At 35.1% G+C, this 24,187-nt stretch overlaps 1 protein-coding gene across 5 annotated transcripts in view; it reads left to right on the top strand.

Annotated features, from left to right (window-relative positions):
- Positions 1-24,187, top strand: part of ARMC8 (armadillo repeat containing 8) — a 110,759-nt gene that overhangs the window by 53,046 nt on the left and 33,526 nt on the right. For all 5 annotated transcript variants that reach the window (XR_008996557.1, XM_057498848.1, XM_057498849.1 and 2 more), the window contains 6 exons: positions 2,870-2,950; positions 4,788-4,863; positions 4,959-5,049; positions 6,659-6,719; positions 8,741-8,941; positions 11,741-11,836. Coding sequence is in view for 4 of the 5 variants with exons in the window: in XM_057498848.1 (XP_057354831.1) it covers positions 2,870-2,950; positions 4,788-4,863; positions 4,959-5,049; positions 6,659-6,719; positions 8,741-8,941; positions 11,741-11,836 (606 nt within the window). In the remaining variant the exon portion in view is untranslated. The remainder of the gene's footprint in view (positions 1-2,869; positions 2,951-4,787; positions 4,864-4,958; positions 5,050-6,658; positions 6,720-8,740; positions 8,942-11,740; positions 11,837-24,187) is intronic.

The following is a 24,187-nucleotide window of genomic DNA, read 5'->3' as shown; positions in this document are numbered from 1 at the left end:
AAAAGTGGAGAGATACTGAAGTGTTTGTTATAAGCTAATCATAATTATGTCTGACATTCTCTCCCTGATTTATTAAGGAGCAAAAAAAGACTAGTAATAATATTAATGAGAATTCTAACTTCTAAATTGTTGCCACTTCTTAAGTAGTTGCTCAGGTGTCTGAGACCTGTCTTTTGAAATTTAAGATCACGGGTTCATACACTTTCTCCCCATGGATGCTGCCTCCCTAACTGCTGGTTCATGCAGGTTGATTTGGAGAGCTTAAAGAGAGACTTAATAATAATCAAATGATAACTCCTCCTCTCAGGTTGGTTCCTGAGAGGAACACCAATTCCTTCCTTGTAGTTGTTTTTACACAATCGTATGTATGACCACAGAGAGGGGGAAGAGCTTCTTTGTAACAAATATTTGCTGTGATTTTGGGGGCAAAGAATTTAAGGGATTAAAAAGTATCATGACTTGTAAATAGAGGGGAATGATTATGTTCAGAGAATTGCATTGTGCTTGATCTTTTCACCATCATTTATAAGCATAACTTCATCTGTGAAGATATTCCTTAAGTGATCCAGCTCTTAGGAAAAAAAAAGATTCATGCATATGGATATTCACTGAAGTGATGTTCATTTAAGTGATGAATGAAAACAATCTAAATGTCTAACTCTAAGGGCTAAAGCATGGGACATTCATACAGTAGAGTAAAGCCGAAAAAGAAATAAGAAAGCTCTTTAAGTACTGACACAAATGATCTCTGAGATATATTATAAAGGAAATAAAAGTTTTAGTACTATATAAATATATATATTAATATTTTATATATATAACATAGGGGCTTTTTTATATGTGGTGTTCTACCATTTGTGTTAAAATGGGGGAAAGAATATACTTAGGTATATGTTTATATATATATAAAATGTATTAAGGAATATAAAATCATCTTTTAGTATTAGATCACCTCAAAACAGGGGAATAGATTGGCCCAATACAGAGATGGAAGAACAATGAGGTTCAAGGGACAGAGGCAGTACCCAGCCTACTTAGCTATTCTGCTAAACACTGCCCATTTAAATTGGGATGTTAAAACTTACGAGGAAAGCAAAAAGCCTTAGTATGCCGACATGTCATATGTCAGCTGAGGCTAATTTAGGCTTATCAGTTTATTCTAGTTCCCTGCTTGTTATGTGGTAAGAAAAATGGGTCATATTCTTAGGAGACCCTTCTTTTCCTTAGCTCCCCCATTAGTATCCATCACTGTCTTTATAATGAATGAGCCAGAGACTCCTGTTTTTCATATGAGACAATTCAAGTAAAGCATTTAGTGCAGAGTCCAGCATGTAGAAAGTACCCAATTAAGTAGTTCCTGTCATTATAATTGCAGATGCACAGATGAGGTAGGAATACAGCACACTTCAAGCCTGGGCCCTGAAAATGTCAGTGTTTTCAGTTGTTAAAGAAGCAAGTTTACATTATTCTGGATGGATATGTAGCAGTTAATATATCAAGCAGTTGTACTTTGGGAATTTATCCTTAACTTTAAGGATCTGCACTAGGATGCAAGTTTAATAATGTTCAACGGAACATTATTTCTAATAGTGAAACATTAGAAACTGCCTAAAATTTGTAATAGCAGTTTGTCTGAGTAAACTGTGAAATATTACACAGTGATTAAAAATAAGAAATTAGAAGTTAGAAAATGTATGGAAAGTAAGAGATTGCCGTGTTTGTCTTTTTAGGGACCCTTTCATAGTGTTTAATAGTATATAAAATAGAATAGTATATAGGGGTTGTTACCTATAAAATAGAATGTGGCTTTTATTTTTACTATTTTATTTTTTATTCAGAAGTATGAATGCTAATTTGCCCACTTCAAATGATAGATATTTTGCTCAAAAAAAGAATGAGCATCTGCAGGACAGTTGTTAGTTGGCTAATGAGTTGGAGAGATTGGGTTTGAGAGTTCTCTTTCTAGACTAGTAACTGGTTTCGTCCAGCGAACCCACACAAGTAGCCTGTCTTTTAGTACTACATTTTTCTCTTCTGAATAATGATAAATATGAAATATCCTTGTCCTGGCTTTAATGAACTTCCCATTTTTTGGGTGGATAAAATCCAAAGCCTTGAATTAACCTTTAACTTCTGCTACTTTGAAAAGCTTCAGTAAATTGATTAGTAGAAAACAGAGTTGATGAAAAATAAAATACCTGAATTTTCCTATTTCTTCACCTTCCTACTGTAAGAAGTGACAATTTTAAGAAGAGAAATGAGATAGAAACAGAAACCAAAGCACATTCTTCACTTCTTAGTTGTGTTTTCTACCATGCATTACTCAAACATCCCTAATGTGTTGAGATAAGTTAGGCTCTGGTCCAGTTCCTCTTGCTATTAAATTAGTTTTAGCATTTCCCTAACTAGTTCATCAGTCTATAGTTATAAGAATGTTATATATATATAGTTATAAGAACTATATACAACTAGTTCATAAGTTATAAGAATGACTATCACTGTCTCCTATGAGCATAGGGTAAGGGTGTGCACATGAAATGCAAAATTCATACTGGTTCTGTTGCTGTGACGATGTGCTCTTTAAGAATTGCAAAGGGCCTGTGCTAGCATAGCTTCCGTGCCCTCTTCTGTATTTGGGGGGAGGTAAGGAGGCAGCAGTTCTACAGAACTGGGATGCCGTAAGGTACAGCAGCCTCTTGCACGACTAAAAACAATGTCTACCCTGCCTTTTTTAAATGAGTTTATGCAAGAGAAGGGTACTTGAGAATTCTGCATTGTACTGAATATGGTTTTCTACATTTAAAGAAATGTTTCATTAGAATGAATCATTATTCTTCTTAATGTGGTGTTATATTCTCTTTTCTTACAGGGTCCAGATCATCAAACAATTTTATTTAACCATGGTGCAGTTCAGAATATTGCTCACCTACTAACCTCAGTATCTTACAAAGTAAGATGTTAAAAATTATGGCCAGTTTTGTAGACTTTATTTTTGGTTTCTAGTGACTTGCTCTAGAAAGAGGCCCACATATTTTATTGTTTCTTTGATAATACTGTGATCCAAAGAAGTTATTTTATCAGTAAAATGTTATGGGGCATTGTTTTACCTATGTAATGCTCTTTTTAAAAAAAACTACCTTTGCCTTTCCATTTTTTTTTCAGGATATGGTTGTGGCATGAGTTGCTATTGATTTGCACCTGTGATCATTAATAGTCTCTTTCTGGGTAATGTCATTGCCAAAGCTGCATGAAGTGATGCCTTAAAGTCTATAGAGTAGTGGCTTGCAGTATTAGGGAAGGACCCTGGTTTTCATATTTGAGACCTTTTTTTAACCACAGTGACTCAAACTCACAGGATATATACACATATACATCGTATTTAAATGTATTCTGTTTTGTAATTTGAGGTAAGACAAGGGTCTTCAGACTTGTTAATCAAATTTTCTTTGCAGATTTTTATGTGTAGATAAGCGGTGTCGTGATATATATAATATCAGGCATGTAGTTAAATGCCTCATCTGCTCTTTTGGTCCCTAGCCGTATTGCAGGCTGCTGATACATATGTTTCCCCACCTCAGACATCCAAAGTTCAATGTGGTGAAGAGCTCTCAAGAACAGGAATGGGGAAGGGAGCCAGCCTGACACTAGCCAGATGCAGAGGAAGGAGATAAATACTGAGAGCTGCTTCCTCTGCCCTGTGCCACGTGGAGGCTGAAACCAGTCAGCACTTATATCAGGAAACGGTTCCTGGGGTGGCTATTTATTGTCTCTGTTCTTCTCCATTCTCTAGCTTCATTATTTCTCTCAGTTCTTCTTCCATTTCTTTCTTTTTTTTCCCCTCACTAGGCTCTCTTATTTATTATAAAGAATTACAGGTTGTAGAAGGAAAAAGATTTTGATAACATTACTCTTCTGTCAAGCTTTGCTCCATTGTCAGTGTCAGTAATGTATCCTAGGTTCCACCTGTGGGCGTCTACTAGTGCTGCAGACCATTGCCCAAGTGAGGGACCCAGCTTCTTCATTCCTCAGCTACTTATCTTGCCAACTTCAGGTTCCACCTAAGAACATCATACATAGACTCAGGCTTGAAAGTGAGGATTAGATCGTCTGGTGAAAACAGAACAGAAAGAATGAAAAATAACAGCTCTTATAGGAGCTCCTGCAAATTGTAAAATGCATCCTTATGTGGCCCAGAGTTTGGACTGTTGGTGTCATCCCAGACTAGTAATCTTGTTTGAAGGGTAGTAACATAATTCATAGGTGTTTTTAAAGTTAAATTAGTGTAGACCTTATCAAACTTTTATTGTTAACTTTGTTCCTTTCCCCACCCTGCCCACCCCATCCCATACACAATTGTAAGAGTACATTTTTTGGAGGGGGTGGGTTTGAGGGGGGCTTCTCTTCAGTCCTTTGGTTTGTAGTTTGGGAAGAAGAAATGTCCTGTTTGAAAGGCAGTTGGTAATTAATTGTTATTAAGCTCCGTTTGTCTAACTAACATTGTATTTTGTATATTGTTCTTTTTAAATTTGATCAGGGATTTATCTAGTTCAATTTTAGTTGCTATTTCACTGTTTTTTCTTTTCTGTTATTTCAAAATTAATTTTAACTTTTTATAATTAGTTTTAACTTATTGTGCTCTTCAGATATACAGGTTTATTCCCTTGAAGCTGTCTTTTAGTATTTTGGCAAATTTAAATAGTGATTTCTTTAGAAGAGTTTAGATTCTGAGATATTAAAACTCATATTTGAAAAATTAAAATAAATGCATTTTTAATTTATTTTTATAGGTTCGAATGCAAGCACTGAAATGCTTCTCAGTTTTAGCTTTTGAAAACCCCCAGGTATCGATGACCCTGGTAAACGGTAGGCTGCAACTTTCAGTGGCACTTACGTGAATTAATTTATGAGCTTTGTAGATTAAAAAATTCCTTAATCCTTGTTGTTTGTTTTATTTCTAGTTTTGGTTGATGGTGAATTGTTACCACAAATTTTTGTGAAGATGCTACAGAGGGATAAGCCTATTGAGATGCAGCTCACATCAGCAAAATGGTAAAAGTCAAGACAATCTGGGAAGAAAGTAGCTCACTTCTAATCCCCAACTTGTTTGGGGTTTTTGAAATTTGGAAGTTATGGGGTTATCTCACATTTTCTTAAATGGATGTGAGTTTTTTACTCAGTTTACTACTAATAGCATGCAAAACAGGAACACCCATATAACACCTAAGCCTATCTACAGAAAAGTATTACATTCTCAGCTTATTCTCCTTGTTTCTCAGTTGAAATAATATAGATTAGATCAGATTTAACCAACAGATGTGATATAAGTATTAAGCCAAGGAAACATAAAGATATAGAAAGATGGAATAAGAACTAGTTGAAGTTGATAACCAAGGCATGACTTCAGAGAATGTGCTTCTTCATCTTCAGAAAAACAAAACAAAAAAAGTCTCTTGGAGAAATGACAACTTATGAGACAGTTATGTAAAGTTCTTATTAGCACAATTCCTGGTTCATATAAGCATTGAATACATGTCCGTTCTGTAGTTATCAGTACATTAACAGATTGAGCACCAGTTGTGTAGACTTCTGTGCTAAACTAATTGTTTAGTTTCAGTATTTAAGAAGCTGTGGCTTTCTAATGTTTTGGCAAGAGTGACAAATTTTCAGTGAATTACTCATGTGCCATGAATTGTTTTTTATTTGCTTATAGTATTTATATTTTTTGTTGGTTTGCTTTTCTGTCTTCAAAACAGCATTTGCCTCTTTGTAAGATAAAGCTCTCATAGAAATGGTTTCTAAAAAACAATGTGATAACGATAAGGATAACAGCTATAAAGAATTCAGTCCTCTACAATATAATAAGTAAAAGATTTTACTAATTTTTTTTTATATATATATAGCTTTCTGCAGCAGCCAGAACATGGGTTGTTTTAGTTTCTCTCCCCAGCTTACAGGAATCTAATTCAAAAGGAAATCAATTAAGTTTCTGAAGTACTTAGTGTTTAGTATCTGCTTAGGAAATGGAAAGTAATTTTATTCTAATTCAAAGCCAGATATAATTGTGAAGGTAAATTGTTTTTCTAATTCAAAGACAGATATAACTGTGAAGGTAAATTGTTTTTCAATAGAATCAAATTCTCAAAGCCACTGCTGGCAAATTCTGAATAGTTTGTTATGTATAGCTCTGTGTTAAGGACAGCTGCAAGTGCTACAAGTTAGTTGCAGCTTCTGCTGTTAGAGTTAGAACATTCTAGCTTTACCTCATATGAAATTTAGGTGTTTTGTTAACATCGTATTTCATCTTTGTTTTTTTTCTTTTATATTAAAGAAAATATCAAACAAAAATGTGTTACAAAAAGTATAAGGAACACCAGTGTGCCTTGCACCGAGCTTCAAAGTGTATCTACTCTTTAGGCCATTTATTTTAAAAACAGTTTGGTAGGTATTTTAAAAGACTATCTGGCTTGCTTTCTATATGTCAGTTAGCTGTTCTTGATTATTAAATTGACAGATTGAGATAAGGGAATGTCAAAGTCTTCTACCATAAGATAAATAACAATAGTTGTCTTTTTTCCCCTGTAAAATCTTAAAGGCAAGTAGTTTCTCTTTTAAAGCTTTAAACATAAGTAAAAACTTATTTTCTGCCATCTTATTCCAGTTTAACTTACATGTGTAGAGCTGGAGCGATTCGGACAGATGATAACTGTATTGTATTAAAGGTGAGCTAATTAATTCTCTCTAAAAATATGTGAAAATTATCCAGTCATATAAGTGTTGAATATAGATATTTGTATTCATATTTCTTTTTATATATTTATTACAGTTTGTGTGCATAGCATAAAATATTAAAATACCATACATTTCTTTTTAGTGGGTTGCCATGTCATTTTAAAGAAATTAGTTTTAGATGCTCTTTGAAAGTCTTTCCTTGTCACACCTTCATTCTTACGGTATTTAGGATGTAGAAATTTAAAAAATATGTAAAACTCAGGTGAAATAGAAAATATATTTTAATCATTGATTTTCTTTAAGCTTGCAACACACTTTTGAAGGCAAGCAGTTTACTAGCTCTGCAGATAAAGACTATATCACCCTTATTGCAGACAATCAAAAGGTATAATAAGAAAGGATAAGTAAATAACACATGAAAACAATCATTATCATTATGTATGTCAAAGGAACTAGAACTCAGAAGAACCCAGATGCAAGACTGCCCCTGAAGGTCATAAGACCTGGATTGGGCTCAAGCCAACTCTGCTTTTACTCACCACTGACTGGCTTGGTAACCATGGGCACATCCTTTATCCTTTTCTTGTCTCAGATTCCCAGTTGTGAAAAATGGAGGCAGTAATTCCTGTTTATCTATTCCACAAGGTTGTTGTGAGGAGAACAATCTTATTAGCTATAAAAACATCTTATTAGCTATAAAGAACAAAACAAGTATAAATAGAATTTTAAGAGATATGAGATCTCTCATTACTAGTGTACAAATGAACCCAAGGATAAAAGAGCATTAAGAAGACTAATGTCTGCTTTAGCCTTTGGTGTAGTGAGTCAATTAATTTAATGAGGTCTGAGGACCCCCTAAGGAAATAGCACTGCACAGAGTGCAAAGGGTCCATTCAAGTGACCTTGGTTTATTAACTGCTCTACTCCTCCTTTCCTTATTTATTGGTAAATTAAGTTAATGGCATCTTCTTCAAGTAGTAATTGTGAGCATTAAATTCAGTGATCCATGAATTTATGGTATTGATTAATGTTAGTAGCTGTTCAAGGAAAATATAGAATTAAGGCTTTCCTCTGGGAAGCCTAGGGTTGTACTATAAAGCCTGAACTAGCCTGATAGATAATCAGTAGTAAGCAATAAAGTGCTAAACTCTTGTAAAGATGTAATAAGAACTTAGAAAAGAACAAAGCACGTTGTTGTTGACTGTAGTAGTTGAGGAAGTCTTCCTAAACTGTAACATTTCAGTTTCTGCTTCTACATTATCCTTTAAAGTGGATCATCAGCTTTAGAAATGGTAAATACATGGGATATTTTTACAGAAAACCTAATGTAGATGAATTACCAAGACCAGTGCTAGGATTTTTGAAGAACCTCAAAAGTAAAATGGGACCAGTAGATGTCAGTTGTCACAGGGTGTTCTTGGGAAAACTTAGGAATGGTGATTGATGCATTGCACTCCTGTTATGGGAGAACTAGTAGCATTTGAGTATTGGTCAGACCACTGATTTTTAAAGCTGTATTTTATTTTTGCAATTGTAGGTATTAATCCTAAAACAAAAAGTAAAAGTCTTCCCAGCCATATTACTCACTAAGAAAATATAGCATACTTTTTCTAAGGCAAAATTGTTCCTGATTAAACTACTCGATATCTTTTAGGTAAATAAATACATAGACCAAAGCAACAGAAATGACTTATTAGGGATTCTTAAATTTCTTTTATAAGGGTCTACAATAAAGCTTCAGTCTTATCAATCACAAAAGTGTAATTAGAGTTTGTGTTAATGTGCTTTGATCATATGATTAGAGTTTAGCATGCCAACAGAAATGATTAATATGTGCTGAATTTTGTTTTTACATTCCAAAATACCTTCTATTTTCAGAAAGTCTTTACTGAAACATTTAATCACAAATATGACTCCCAATAAAAATGATTGAGTTGATTCACTCACTTTATGCTCTCCATCAAGCTTTTGCCTTACCAAAAAGTAAATAATTCATTTCACTACTTTCCAGACATTGCCTTGTTTGGTTCGAATGTGCAGTAAGGAGAGATTACTAGAGGAGAGAGTGGAAGGAGCTGAGACACTTGCCTATCTGATCGAACCAGATGTCGAGCTACAGAGAATCGCTAGCATAACGGATCACCTCATTGCCATGCTTGCTGATTACTTCAAATATCCCAGCTCAGTGAGTGCCATCACTGATATTAAAAGGGTATGTTCTCTTTTAATTTTCAGCAGCTCAAGAGAGGGATTTTTTAAAGGATTTTCTTATTGCTCACAACTTTGAACCAACTGATAACAACAGCTTAAAAGCCCTTATAAATAAAGGAATCTTATCTTTGATAATATGGATGATGTTCCTTTATGAGTTTTTGAGTACAATTTGTTTCATGTTTATCATCAGAAACCTTATATTAAGCAGATATCAGACAGGAAGAAAATTGCATCTCTAATTCCCAGCTAAAACCTCAAAATAGTGGGGTTTTTAAGCTGTGTATTGACATTATATCAACATTATCTAATCCTATTCAAGTTGCCAGAATAATCTCTGTTGCTGTATTCTCATTCTTTCAGTCAAGGACAGTCTTTGGTACAGGGGACTGAGTGGCTTTATTTTATTCCCCTCCACTGTCTTTCCTCTTTTGCAAGTTTTCTAACATTTGTCATCTTCTCTTTCCTTTTTTTAGTTTCATATTATGCCTTGGACCTGCTAGTGACAGCTAAAGCCCCTCTTAACCTATAGTTTGAGTCCATTGAGAACCAAATTGTGCTAACTTTCTCTCAAAATACAAGTTCCTTAGAATAGGTGGATATTCCTTTGGACTTTGTTCTTCTCAGCCTCATATCCTTCTCAGCCTCATATCTCAGTCTGTCATATCCATTTCTCTAAGTATAGTAGGTCAATATTCTATTAAAGAAAGTTTATTTAAGAAGGTCGTGGTAGAGATAGCTTTGCTTCCTAACTAGTGACCAGTACTGTTTTGTGAATGTGACTGTATTTTTGATGCCAGTGATTCAGCTGATAAATTTTTCAAAACTGTTCTTTTGACCTCTCCATGCCTCTGAGTACTTAAACACTTCATTTGGCAAGCAACTGTTCATTTGGCATTTAACATTGAAAATAAAACAAACTATTAAGGGTATATTTTTTCTCTGTCTCAGGAAGGGCCTAAAATAACCTTTACTGATATCTGTACATTAGTACACTGCCCTCTGGGTTACTACAGTTAGTGCCTGCTCTTCATAGTATTGTTTTTCCAGTAAAGGTGATGACTTATATTGAACCAGCCCCCTTGTCTGGTTTCCCTCCGGCCACTTGCTCACACTGACACAGTGTCTCACTGGTAAAAAGATACATGAGCAAGTCCTACCTGTGGCTTCATGAACACCCTTAGTTGACCATTCCAGCAAGGCAAATAGATAGCTTTGATGGATACAAGAGCAGGAAAACATAGTTTCAAGAACTTCTAGTCTATGCATGTGTAAATCATTTAACTGATATGTAGAAGATTATCTCTTCTGTTAGGGTTTCCCATTTTATTTCCATTATAGTAAAACTAGAATAATAATAATTTAAACAAATTATCCCCTAATGCCAAACTTGAATATTAATTTGTTCTGTCATCTTTATTTTTGATGATAGGTTTTACAGTTGTTCCTGACCATGAAAGTAGGTACTAGACCCATAGTGAGAAATTCTTACATGTTTGTAAGTGTGTAATTTTTATGGTATATTAGTCCAAGTCATTATTCTAATAATGTTATGACTAGAAAGTAATTAAGACTTTAAGAACAGGTATTTTAGAACTTACACATCAAAATGAGTGTAGTTTATTGGGATGTTCCTCTGATGATCCATCAGTGCCTGCTTTGATCAAAATATTTTTGGAACTACTATTAAGAATTCCAAATAGCTTCCTGTTTTTACTGTGATATTTTGTTATTTCTTTGTTACTCCAAATGATGTTACTCAGTTGAATGTCCCCATTTTCAAACATCACAATGAGTAACAATTAACTTAAAACTCTTAGTTGATGAATATGTATCATCAGAGTTTTCTAGCTAATATGCCTTTGTTACAGGTGACAAGTTTTAGGAAGTTTCAAAAGAGGGTCTCAGAATGCTGTGAACAACACCTACATCACTGCATAAGGGTGAACCTTTCCGAGGCAACTCATTTGGAGAAAGCTGTAGTTGTTCGGATGAATGTTATATCTCTCAGTTGTAAAATTATTTACATCATGCCTTATGTATTTACTGATTCATATTCAGTCATTGGAAGTGTCCTGAGAACTTGTTCTATTTTATTTTTATGGTAGCTTGGTGATAAACCAGGTGTGTGGAGGAACTGATAACTTAGAAAGCCAGTTATGCATGTGGAAAGATAGGATTAATTGTTCCATGTCAGCAGGTAATTTTAATAAATTGATCCAAAAAAGCCTCTGAACATAAGTTTTAAATAACTGTAATAGATAGTAATGATTATCATGCTATATTGTTCATTAAGGGTTTTCACAAAGGCTTCCCTTTTTTCTAAAAACTTTTTAAATACCAAAATTAGATTAGCATTCTTAATATTTGGGAAAACCTCCTAAAGACATTGTTGCAGCACTGCTCAAGTTATCAGCAATAGTCTGGGGCTAGAAAGGCTTGAGGGTGCCTTGTTTTTGAGGAGAGCATTTCAAAGACCTGGTGGAAGCAAGCATCAGTGCCGCTAAAGCAGCCATCTAGGAACTCTGAATTTTTAGGAGTAAAGCTTTTTACATACCAGTTTCAAATGTAATGTTGTTCACTTTTAGCCAAAAGCAGACTGCATGTATTCCAGGCCACACTGACACAAACATAAGGTCTCAGTCATATTGAAGCAGAATCCAGTAATGACCAGGAATTCAGTAAGAGCACTGATATGTTAATAGTTGTTAAACACTTTTTTCTTCAACTCTGCTCAATTAGTTTTATTGAAAATTTGATTTGTGACTGAGTTGGAACATATCTTCTTTCCCTCCCATAGCTTGATCATGACTTAAAACATGCTCATGAACTCCGCCAGGCTGCATTCAAGCTCTATGCCTCTCTTGGAGCAAATGATGAAGACATCCGGAAGAAGGTGAGTCTGGGAGAGGGGCGTCCCCCAGTCCTGACAGCCAGCAGGCAGGGAGTGACGTCAACCTGAAAGTCGTGGTGAAGAGCACTAACAGTGACTGTTTGAATTTATAAAGCAGAGTGACTAAAGGCATAATGGAAGAATGAATGGGACCCGGATTTGGGGGGTCGTTTGTTTTTAGAACATAGAGTGGCATGGCCATGCTGGAATGACAAATAACTGGCATGCTTTTCTGTGTCATTAATATGGATTATTATGTTGCACATTTTTGCATGTGTTCTGATAAAAATCAGTTCTAGCACTGTGAAGTTTCAGACACTTTGAAAGATCTAACACTAGAATTGTAAATGTTATTTATGGAAATACTTTCCAATGCCGTTGGGAATTCAAATCTCTATTGTATATTGTTCTTTGATATGTGGCTTAGTTATGTTCTGATTTTTTTTTTTATACTGTGGAAGTTTGATGTGAATAAAATCTTTGTGGAATAATGATTTTATGTTTAGTGAGTGGTCATCTGAATTTTTCAGCTCCCAAAAAATGTATCACTGGTATAGCACTTTTGTTACTAAAACCTAGTCCAACACTGAACTCATATTCTTTATAAGGATAGTTCTAAGTAGTGAGTTAAGTATGCTGGTAAAGGAACTATGCTTGAAGAAATCTGGCTCCCTCCCCAAAACAAAAGGCTGGAGCTTACCACTCAAATATATATATTTGATTTGTGACTGAGTTGGAACATATCTTCTTTCCCTCCCATAGCTTGATTATGCCTTAAAACATGCTCATGAACTCCGCCAGTATACACACACACACTCATACACACACACACACACACACACACACACACACACACACACACACACATATATTTCTCTAGTAAATTTTACATGCAGCTTTTAGGAACATCAGTACATCAGACCACATGTTCTGCCTTGATAAGCAATAGCAGAAAGAGCAACAACTTGGGCATTATTTACTGAACATGTCTATTTACCAAGTCTTCGATCTATATTGGTATTTTAAGGAGCCCTGTGAGAGAAATCACTAAGTATCTGGAATTAACCATGATTCAGAGAAGTACTTAGGGCTCATAGAGGCAGAACTAGGGAATAACCATAGGCTTATTGAAGTAAATTGAAAAGGAACTATGCTTGAAGAAAACTGGAATAATAGCAGAAGTGTTAGATATGTGAGTAGCTATGATTTAAAATCAGTGCAAAAACATAACTAACCTGAATGTTTTCTGAAAGTTTAGTTCAGTTAACAAGATGTTTTGACTTGAGGTATTTTAGTAAATACCTATGAAAATCCTTTTGACACCCCTAAGCTGTTGTTTGTAAACTGTTACTTCAAGGCAAACATACTAGTGATAATGATATTCCCTATGTCTAAACATGGTTTATGGATGTTTATACTGATGTGTTTCTTTCAGTTTAGGTACATGGTATATTACAAGGGAAGAGGCTTTTATGGCAACTCATATAGATAAAATATTTTTTAAAAATTGACATGGTCTGTATAACTTAAATACATAATGATATGTTTTTGAATTGTTATTAGGGCCCATTGGAAAGAGAAGTATTTTACCCATTTGCTTAGGTCAAGAAAGCCATGCCTTGAACTGAAAGGCAGATAGATAGTTGGACCATAATGGGGTGGGGGTGAGAAATAGGATGTCCATTTGTACTTCTTTGTACTTCTTGTTAATAAACTATTGTTTTGGAACTGATGACTTAATTTGTGATATCATGTTCTAGAAATACTTGCAACATAATAGTCTGATAATTAGTAGTCTATGAAAACTTGTATCCATAATGTGTAAAATTTCCTGGTAAGGCCAAATCCTGATAATTTCTGTAGAAACATGACAAATAAAGAATAAGTTATAATTATTATAGTTTTTCTTGTGTGGTGAAGAAAAGATATTGTGACACTCTTATGTAATGGGGATTATATAGTTTTAGGAAGATATTTACTTTCTGGGAAATTTAGCATTTGAATAATTTACAATTCATAGCAACTACTGAAGAGAGATTGTAAAATGGAAAATATAAAGTAATTTTGTGATAAAATTTACATGAAAACAGTTCATAGGAGTGAAGAATCTATTTTCAGTGTATAAAAAATGATAAATGATAATTTTCCTTTGAATGCATTTATTTCTATTCCATTTTTTTATTGAAATAATTGGATAGATTTTCATTTACCTTTAACATTTATGCTTCATGAAGTTTGATTGTAATCCTTTGTGTAGATTTTTGAAGTACAATGTTTATTATTGTTTTATTTTTGAATGCTATATTTCTGCTTACCAAGGTAGAATTTCAATTTACTGAGTTAAGGAGTGGAGAATCTGTGACAGGAATTTCAAGGACTGTAGGCCTATTCCCCCTCCAAACAAAAGCAACAAAAAGGCTTTTTGTTTAAGGGTAGAAATAGGAAATGTTCAGTTGGCCTGCTTTTTAACTGAAAATGGGAATGTAATTCAGCCAATACAGAAAATAACATATTCCATTGCCCTGTTATAGCCAGATAAGGAAATGAGGCAGAATGAAGAAGAGAAATTTAGAACAAAGAGGTAGAGACAATGAGAGGAATACACAGCAGTAAAGGAGAAGGAAACAGGCCTTCTCTCTAAGTAGAATTAAGACTTTCTTTAACTTACCACTTGTAAAGACTCCTAAAGGCCTGCTATGATTTCATTTCTTGGTACCTTCTCTCTGGGCCAGACAAAATTAAGCTGAAGACTGAATATGACCTGTAGGTCAAAGGTTACCCCTCCTGCTTTGAAGCAGTGTTGATACATTCCCATTAAAAGAAACCAACTATATAACAGTCCCTGGAACCTAATAAGCACTCAATAAATATTTATTGAATAAATATAAAAATGAAAATGCATAAATCATACACAGTGATATTTTCTTTAATATAGCTGGATCTTTTTGTATCCTTCTGTGCAAAGCAAAGTTGATACCCTAATTCCTAGCTTTGCATCCTTTATCACTCTGTGGTGTACTTAGAAATTTCCTGATTTCCTGTCAGAGTGAAAGGAGGGTAGAAAGAGTTTTGCAGGTAAGAGTGGAAAATATTACCACTGGCTGTGACATGAAGAGGAGAAGAAGTCCAAAAAAGATTAGAACCACTGACCTAACAACAAATGTGGCATGACCTTGTTAAACTTAGAATAATACAAGTATTTGGTTAGAGAAAGCAAAGGCAGACACAGGAATTGAGGGCTCAGTGGAGAAGGGTCCAGAGCACGTTCACAGTAACTGCATTGACAGCAGTGCCACGTAAAAATCACCTGTAATCTCTGCCTCAGAGAAGCCCGGTTTCTAATGATAGCCTTCAACATATATTAATGCTGACTAAGAAGAGTAAGTTCACCTAATGAGACAGTAAAAAAAAAAAAAAAAAAAGTTGAAATACTTCACATATTATTTCAAGTACTGACATCCCCAGTCAAAACCCCAGTCAGTAGCTAAGTCATTCAGAGGCTGCAGTGGCAAACAGTCCTGTAATTGTGAAGCTGAATTTTTTATAACAAAGAGCTGCTCTATGAAGACCATCACTTGGTTGGTATTTATTGATCATCAGTCAGATTGGAAATTTAAGAGGATTGTCCCTTTTTTATTCTCTTTAAGGAACTAGTAGAATTCATTGGAAATATGAAGTGTAAATTGAGGAAATTAGAGACAGTAAATATAAATTAAAACTCAAATTCATAAATTTAACATTATTTTTATTTTTTATAAAAATAAAACACAACACAAATGTTAAATGTAGTGCTTATTTAGCCTTTGCTCCTTTGAGGCATCTGACTAACACAACCCTTCAGAAAGCTTTCCTCTTGGATTTTGGGTGCTTATGTTTTAGCTGGAAATCCCTTTTGAGGAACTAGAATGTAAGCTCCATGAGGGCAGGGATTCTTCGTTTTGTTCGTCTGTGTATTCCCAGCATCTACATCACTCTGAGCACAGAGTTGGCATTTAATAAATATTTGAAATATGAATGAATGTAAAAAACAAATGAATGGCCAGATGGATGGATGAATAACAGATGAATGAATAATGCAAGCTTGCATTATTATGGACTCTTAATCAAATTATGTACGGGCTTCTTTGCATTAAGTACTGTCATAACTTTACTAACAATTCTGTGGGAATGTGATGAGAGGGGATTTTAAATGGGGCAAATCTACATCTGATCGTATAGGCAAAGGGGTTTCATTATACTTAGCATGGAGAAACTGCAAGAAATTCCCATTTTTCAAGACAGACAATCCCAAGGCCTTGTTTTCTACTAACTTTGATATAGATAAAAGAGAACATGCTTTATGGTATGCTACTTCTTTTATTTTGAAGTAATTTTTAGCATTATTTCTTAGTTTTTTGTCCTTTCTAAATGTGTGGATAGACATATATAGCATTCACAAGTGTGAATCTGGAACAGTTTTTTCTAGGGGAAAAGTATGTTTTAGCTTATAGAAATTAGCTTGAATATCAGGAATCAACATGTTCTGTAAAGTGTTATACACCTGTGTAAAATATTATCTTCCTAATTAATGATTATCAGATTTTTAAGGTCGGTAATTTAATTTAATTCTACACTGATTGATTGAACTGTCTATCTTGTGTACACATTGTCCTGTCCTGGAGGGAGGAGGAAAAACAGTAAGGTGAGATAAAGAGCAATAAAACACAGCCTTAAAACAGCATTTATAATTAAGGAATGGCAAATTAAGGAATGGCCAGTAAGAACTTGCTGAGGGGCTCATAGAATTACTTGTAACCAATTAAAATAGGCATGGTGCTATCAATGGAGCTATCCTTGAATCTATTTGTAAATTAATAATTTAATATTTTTTTGACATTTTTAATGTTTTCTAAGTGCTTTTATTTTATATTTTCTAGAAGAATATATGAAATCTTAAGTTTTTGTTGCTTGGTGGAGGGGTTGGGGGAATCATCTAATCATAGTGGTTTTACATGACATATGTGAGGAAGGTAGCCAAGAGTGGGATATATTTCTTTTTAAACTGCACAGTTTTTTGTATTTTTTCTTTGAGAAGAATAGGCAGAGCAAAATAAGAAAAGATAAGGAAAACAAAGAAGAATGAGAATTTGTCTGTCTAACTTCTTTTTCCTAGAAAAGGAAGTTATATCTGCAGGGTCATTGTGAGGATGAGATACAATATATTTAAAATATTTATCTTGGTGCCTGTAGGTGCTCAATAAACAGAAGCATTTATTAGAATATCTTAAATTACTTCTTTGGAAGATTAAATATATTGAAGTGTATTAGGAGAAAAGCTGAACAACATTGAGGCATAAATTAAAAAGGCTTGCAGTGAAGACAGTGATTTTATGCTATAAATTTCTTAAACTGTTAGATAGTCACTCTAGTAAGAAAATATACTTCAGAAGCATAGGCTTTCTTTAATTTATCTCATTAATGTCTTCTTTTATAATTATATTTTAAGATATTTTTAAAATACTAGTTTTTAAAACTTGTTATAGCATGCCCTCTGAAGCATCAAATATAATTTCATTTTTCTTGGAGTTAAGTAGAATATACAATATAAATCAATAATTGGTTAAAATTGTAGGTAATTGATGTCTTAGAAAAGTAAGGAGACCAAATTCTATCTAACTTTGGTTATCTTAGTATTACTGTCCATCATTGCCAAAGGCGTCATTTCTCCAAAGGGTCATTATTCATGTGAAACCATATCCCTAATATTTATATTCAAATCATGAGCAAGTGTAAGTTCTATATTTTAAAGTTATAAGATTTTTAAAGTACATTTATAAATTTAGGTCAGTTTTCTTCATATCTTTCAACTGTCTTAAAAACTTGCTGGGCATTTTGTTTTGAACATTTTTATCATTTGTTATAGCTTGATTTTACTTGTAGTTCATCTTCTGGGTAACAGTATAATCATACCATGAATTTAAATTCTTAAATATTTTGTAAAGTTGAGTGATTCTAAATAGTCATTTAAAAGGTACAGTATCAAAAATTTTGTATTTGTCTCTGCCACAAAACCAGGCAGATGCAAGGAATTATTTCTAAGCCTTAGCCTGCATGTCGAAACAAACAGCTTGAATATTTTGAAGGTTTTCAACGGTCCCACAGAAGTAGCACCCTTCAGGACTTGACTCTACTCCTGAATAACAACAGATTCATTCAGAATTCCTTGACTTAATCTGTGGCTAAATTGTTAGTTATCTTCTTAAAGCTAATCTACCAAAGAATTTTAAGTGAATTCTACAACCTTCATTCATGATGGTAAGTATTCTTGAGGAAGTAACCATGAAGGGGCCAGGTTTTGCCCCTTGCCCACAGTGTTGAGACCCTTGGTCTTCAGCATACTGCAAGAAGTAAACCTGGGAATGATAATGCTATATACATGATAGAGGTATTTATAAAAGCATGTAGCAAATTTTTATTTCAGAATTTCATTAGGTGGAAACATAAAATTGAGTGTTATACTATTATTTGTGGTATTGTACTTGCAAAACCATTGAATTACAATTCTTGTTCTTTTTCTGAAGTATAAAGTATAGGCTGGTTATTCGTTGTTTATAATTAAGTAAGACAGATGTCTTATAAACCAAAAAAATGGGCTGAAATATGTGTATTAAATCTGTAGAGCTAAAATCAGTGACTTAGTTAGATTTTCAAGAATGTTCTATCTGGAAATGAATGAAATGTTTGGAATGACATAATATTTGTGAAGTAGTAAATCTTGAGAAAATTGAGTTGGTGATGAAGAAGCAGGACCATTGCTAGCCTCTTTCCTATGATTAAAATGATTAGTATAGGGGTCAGCAAACTGTATCCTGTGGGTACTTACTACCCATGTAATAATTCTGTAGCCTGTGAGCTAAGAATGGTTTTTACATTTTTACATGGTTGGGGGAAAAAATGAAATAATATTTACTGACATGTGAAAAGTAAATTAAATTCAAATTTGTGTCTGTGAAGTTTTTTCTTTTAATTTTTGTTCAGTTTTATTGAGATATCATTGATAAAATGTCCCTAAAGTTTTATTGAAATACAGTCATGTTGATTTGTTTATATGTTGCCTATGGCAATTTTGCACTACAGCAGCAGGTTAAGTGGCAGAACAACCATATGGCCCACAAAGCCTAAAATACTTACTGTCTGGCCCTTTACAGAAAAGTTTGCCTCCCCTGCGCTAATACTGTATAGCTAAATAGAAACAATCGTAAATCAGTTTGGTGAAAACTACACTTCCTGTATGCCTCTTTGTGCTAGACTGTAGAAAGAGATGGGGCCTTACCAAAGCCAGGGAAGGGAGAGGTCAGTTGTCTAACTTTCTGAAAGAGAGACATCATCAAGGGGCGATGATACGACATTGTCACTGGGTACTGTCCTACATGCTGATTCCCTTGTTTGAATGATTTTGGCATATGACCAACCCCAAAATTGGATAGTAAAACTATGGCTTTGGATTATGGTAGGAAATTATTAGATTCTATGTATTGGTTAGTAAATTTGCCTGAATAAGATTTTTCACCATGCCAAAGAGAAAAAAATTCAGTTCACTTACTAGCAAATATCTATTCATTTTGCTGCATATAAAGCATTGTGTTAGATGGTGTGGGAGCATGCAAAAATCATGTGATTCAGATACTTATATCGAGAGAGAATCTGGGAAACCAAATTTAACATAACTACTACCATTTATTGAGCATTTACTGTGTGCTGGGCACCGTGCTAAATATTAGCATGTTATCTCCCTTAAACCTCATACAACCTTGCGAGACAGATGTTGCAGATCAAGAAACTAGTAATTTGACCAAGGTACCCAGCTAATAAGTGATAGCATCTACGTCCTATACCAATCTCTTTGACTCCAAAGCTGTGCTGTTAACTATTAACACTACTTTACTCATTCAAAGTTAAATACCATTACTAGACCAAATAATGGCATGAAGTAGCAAGAAATTTCACAAGAGAATATGTGATAGTCCGAGAAAGTTGAAAAAGAAAATACTATGAATTAAGAGAACTTTTCGTATTAGCTGGTTGCAAAGCATCAGATTCAGAAAATATTTCTTTCATATAGTACAAAGTGAGTAAAGAGATGCTTTAATTATGGACACTTATTCATCTGGCATTTATGATACAACTCCTATCTTTCCAGGAATGAAGCAGAAGACTGGTGTGTACCTTGTGGGTCCTCAGAATTTAAAGTAGTTAGGAGATGAGACATTAAATAGCTCTTTAGTCATCATTCCATGGCTTCAAGTATGTATAACATGTCTCATCTACATTGAAAGCCAGTTTTGCCATAGTCAGTGCACCCAAATATGATTAAGGTATGGCTGCAATTGAAATAGTCTTTTATGAATGAGTCTGGAAGAGTCCATCTCCTACAAAGAAGTTTATTTGAAAGCATTCTCACTTTCTTCTTCCAAAAGAGTAAAATCAGTTGTTTCTAAAGTTTTGACCTTCAGAATGAGGGATTTTCATATCACTGTTCCTTCTGCATCAATCGGACATGTCTTTCTAAGGGTGCAGTCTAGATTATGTTGTAAATTAATGTTACAGAAAGGCAGCATCTAGAGTTAATGATGCCTTAGAGTTAATATTTCATCATTTAATTTTGTAGACAGCTTCCTTATGGAATAGATCCAAGCTTGAGGCAAAATTTTGAAATCCTTGGATTTTCTTTTAATAGTTAATACCTTATGAAGCTGTAATATTCATAACAAGTATGTAAGCTCCATAGAAACTACCTGGCATATAGTAGATGTTGTGCACGTATTTATTGAGTAAATTTGCATCTGGACATTATGAGTCAGCCAGACAACCTATAAGATAATTAAGACTGTTGCATGCACAGCTATGTATATAGAGGAATAGGGGCTGAGCAGGACCAGGGTGTTGCACATTTCTTGGGATGATGCATCATTCAGATCCCTGGGAAACAGATGGAGGAGAAGTGTCTAGTTCTGTTGTTTGAATAATTATAATTGTTTTATTTATGTGCTAAAATAAAAGGGTGTAACTCAGCCACTATTTAGGTTCTATTCTGCCATTAAGCTAATGGTTGAACTTTAAAAACTGAACTTATATTAGAGAAAAATGTTTTGATAGAGGAAGTATTGGCCTATTTTTAGACATTATAAGTATTTCTGACATAGTGTGTTTAAATTTTTGGTTTTAGGGGAAGGACAAATTAGGCCAGGAGAGCTCTCACTTTTTTCCAAAATGTAGAAAAGTTTAGAACTTTGAAACATAGAAGTTTATGGATGGAATGCTTTGTCATTAACTCCTCAAATGAAATGATACTGCTCCCAGGCTTAGGCCAGAGGTTAGACATCAACGCGCAATTCGGTGCTTTAAGAGAAAGGACAAAAAGGAAGCCCTGCAGATCAGCTCCTGTGATGTTTTGTCCTTCTGTTCTCTGTTGAGAGGAAGTACACGATTTCTCCCCTCCTCCTGCCTCCCAAAATCATAGAGTTAGAGAAATTTGGTATGAATGTAAGAGCAGATAGCCATGGAAAACTGAGAGAAAGGAAGAAATGCTTTGTAAAATGTTTTTGACAGTCCAAAATATAATGTGTTGATCAGTGATCTGTCTTAAGAGAGGCTGCATGTCTTTTAGAAAAAATAACCTTTGGTAAAAACTACCCTTTATTTTAAAAATATTTGCTAGAGGAAAATGTCAGAAAATCTTACAGTGGAGCAATGGCAAAGGTACTTCATAGAATAGGCTGTAGGTGAGAAAGCCTGCAGTTCTCACTAAGAACAGAGGGGGCTTATGGCCTCAGAACAGAAGAATATGAGCTCCATTTAGTTAGTATCTGCTGAATCTAGGTCCTGATTCTGGAATGGAGATCAGATCATAAGGGAATTGAATTGAAAAGTCAGTGGAACTCCCTCCTGTGCTCCTTCACAGTCTTCTCTTGGCTTACTTTTTCTTCACAGGCCTATGTTCTCTCTGAACTTGGGCATTTTTATCCCCTACCCAAGCTGACTTGTTGAGTAGTAATTTTCTCTCCTGGAAGCCCTGTGAATCGTACCTTTTTTCCCCTTTTTCAGTTCAGACTATTAATGATGACCGCTCTTGCCTTGTATACTGTTTATTGGCCTAGGATGCCAGTATATAGTCTATAGTTCCCACAGCACTGATAGCTTCTTAAGTTCTCTTCTTTCCCAGTCTTCAAAGTCAGATCTCAGTTTGGTTACTAAGGCTAAATGAAAATCTCATCCTAAGAACAGCAAGTAGAAAGGATCTCATGCTGGAAGTAAGAAAAGCAGGAGGCCCAGCTCTGTCCTCATTTGCCTAGATCAATGACCAGGCCTTGACCAGTGACTTAATCTTTCTGAACTTCAGAGACCTCACTGATCAACTAAAGAAGTTGGGTGGCTTTATTTCTAAAACCCCTTCTGATTTTAACATTATCCAATTAAAAAATTAACAGCGTCAGTTCTCTCAGATAGTTATGTCCCTTGCCATAAATGCCATGCAGAAGGATGAAGTGCGGGAATTGCTTTCCTACTGGAACCTGTGGAGGAGCAAGCAGCTGCCCTGGCCTGATTTGTAGAAGACTGTGTGCTGTTGGGTTTGGTTTGGTTTGGTTTTAACAAAGGAGACATGGCATAAAGATGTACTCAGGAATTTTAAATATTAAGGGCTCTATCATTTCCATGATGTGCATGGCACCATGTCCTTAACTTTATTCTGTGGCAAAAGCAGTATGGTCACTTCCTAAAACTCAGGAAAAGTTTGGTTTTCCATTTTTAGGAATGGATTCCTCCCCCAGGCTCTTACTGATTTTACTCAGTCCTCCAGATAAGGTGGTTGTACATGCTTATCTCACTCTAGTGTCTACCTTGCTACCTCATAACCCCTCTCCTTCCTCCACAGCATCCACCCCATTTCCAAAATCAGTCTCTTGACTACACTGATATCAGACCTTGAGTTAATGGGACTCATCTCCTTAAAAGAAAAAAGGTTAGATGAAAGGCTGGACCTTAAATAAGTGGTGCCTGGGAGGAAAGACATTAATGTGTGCCCCGGGACTCATCTACACTGACACTTCTGAGACTAAATCATTGCCATCCACACCCAACAGGTTCAGTCTCTACTGCGTATCTTTTCTCCTTGCCAGTCCTGCTCATTCCTCCTGACATCCTTGTGCTACACCCTTCTTGGTTGCTTAGTCCCTGCTGTTTTAACTAGACTTTCTGGATTTGATACCTAATCTGCTTAGGTCCTTAGATGGCTGCCTCATCTGACAAAGTTGTCTTCCAAGTGCACACTTATTAGCCAGTTCTGTCTTGTTATCCTTGTTAGAATTCTTTCTGGGAACCTTTCACAAAAGCCCATTTGGAATTAAATTCTATTTGCCTGGCCATTATGCACATTAACGTAAATAACTGATGTTAAAAAAATGCCCACTTTACCATCCAACTCCCTTGACTCCCAAGTTCAGCCACTTTGAATTATCTGAGAAGTCTGATGACATCACTAAAATCTGCCTGATTTCATTTTCCACATCCTCTTCTTGACCTGGTTTGATCACAGTTCAAAGTCCAATCTGAAGTTTCTAGTACCTGGAAAATGCTTCATCCTGGGTCATACTAGGAGAATAGTTGGGTCTTTCTTTCTTTTTTTAAATCTCTGACTCTTCCAGTTCTTCATATACTTTGAGGAAAGGATGGTATATGACTCGGCCACAACCAAGTTGTGGATCTGCTAGAGCTCATGGAGGGCTCAGATATATATATACATTATAAGCCATGGCCATCTTCATGTTAACATTCCCATGTGTGCCATGAACCTCTATCATAGAATTATTTGGGTTCTGCATTTTTCCCATGACCTCTAGGCTGAATGCCCTTCTCTCCCACAGGCCACAGGGACCTACTGTCCAAGTGACAGTCCAAGTGATCCTGTTCCAGTAGGTCCTCATCTACCCCTGCAAGAATTGCAGTGTCCAAGACAAAATGCTAAGCAAAAACACATAGTCATGAAGACTAAAAACCCCAAAAGAGAGGTGCAGAACACCTGGTCCACTGACCTAAAACTTGGACAGTAGGATGCAGTATTTTTTTTTATGTGATTTAATTCTGTAGTTAAATTTATAACCCAGGCCCCTAGAAAAAGAGATGGCTCTTCCACTCTGAGGGTTCAATCTACCACCAGTACTCCTGGCCAGGCACAGTGTCTGTGTAATAGAGGGCACTGTCACTCTCTTTATTTTTTCTTTTTTCTTAAGCAGATTCAGCAAGTGAAGCCACAGGGCACATTTCCTGAGCTATGGCTGAGGACTCTCAAACAAGACCCGGGAGGCAGACCAACTTCAA

This window comes from Manis pentadactyla, chromosome 1 (genome assembly GCF_030020395.1).
Source record: "Manis pentadactyla isolate mManPen7 chromosome 1, mManPen7.hap1, whole genome shotgun sequence".
Classification (NCBI taxonomy): Eukaryota; Metazoa; Chordata; class Mammalia; order Pholidota; family Manidae; genus Manis; species Manis pentadactyla.
This window is presented reverse-complemented; position numbering and strand designations above follow the sequence as displayed.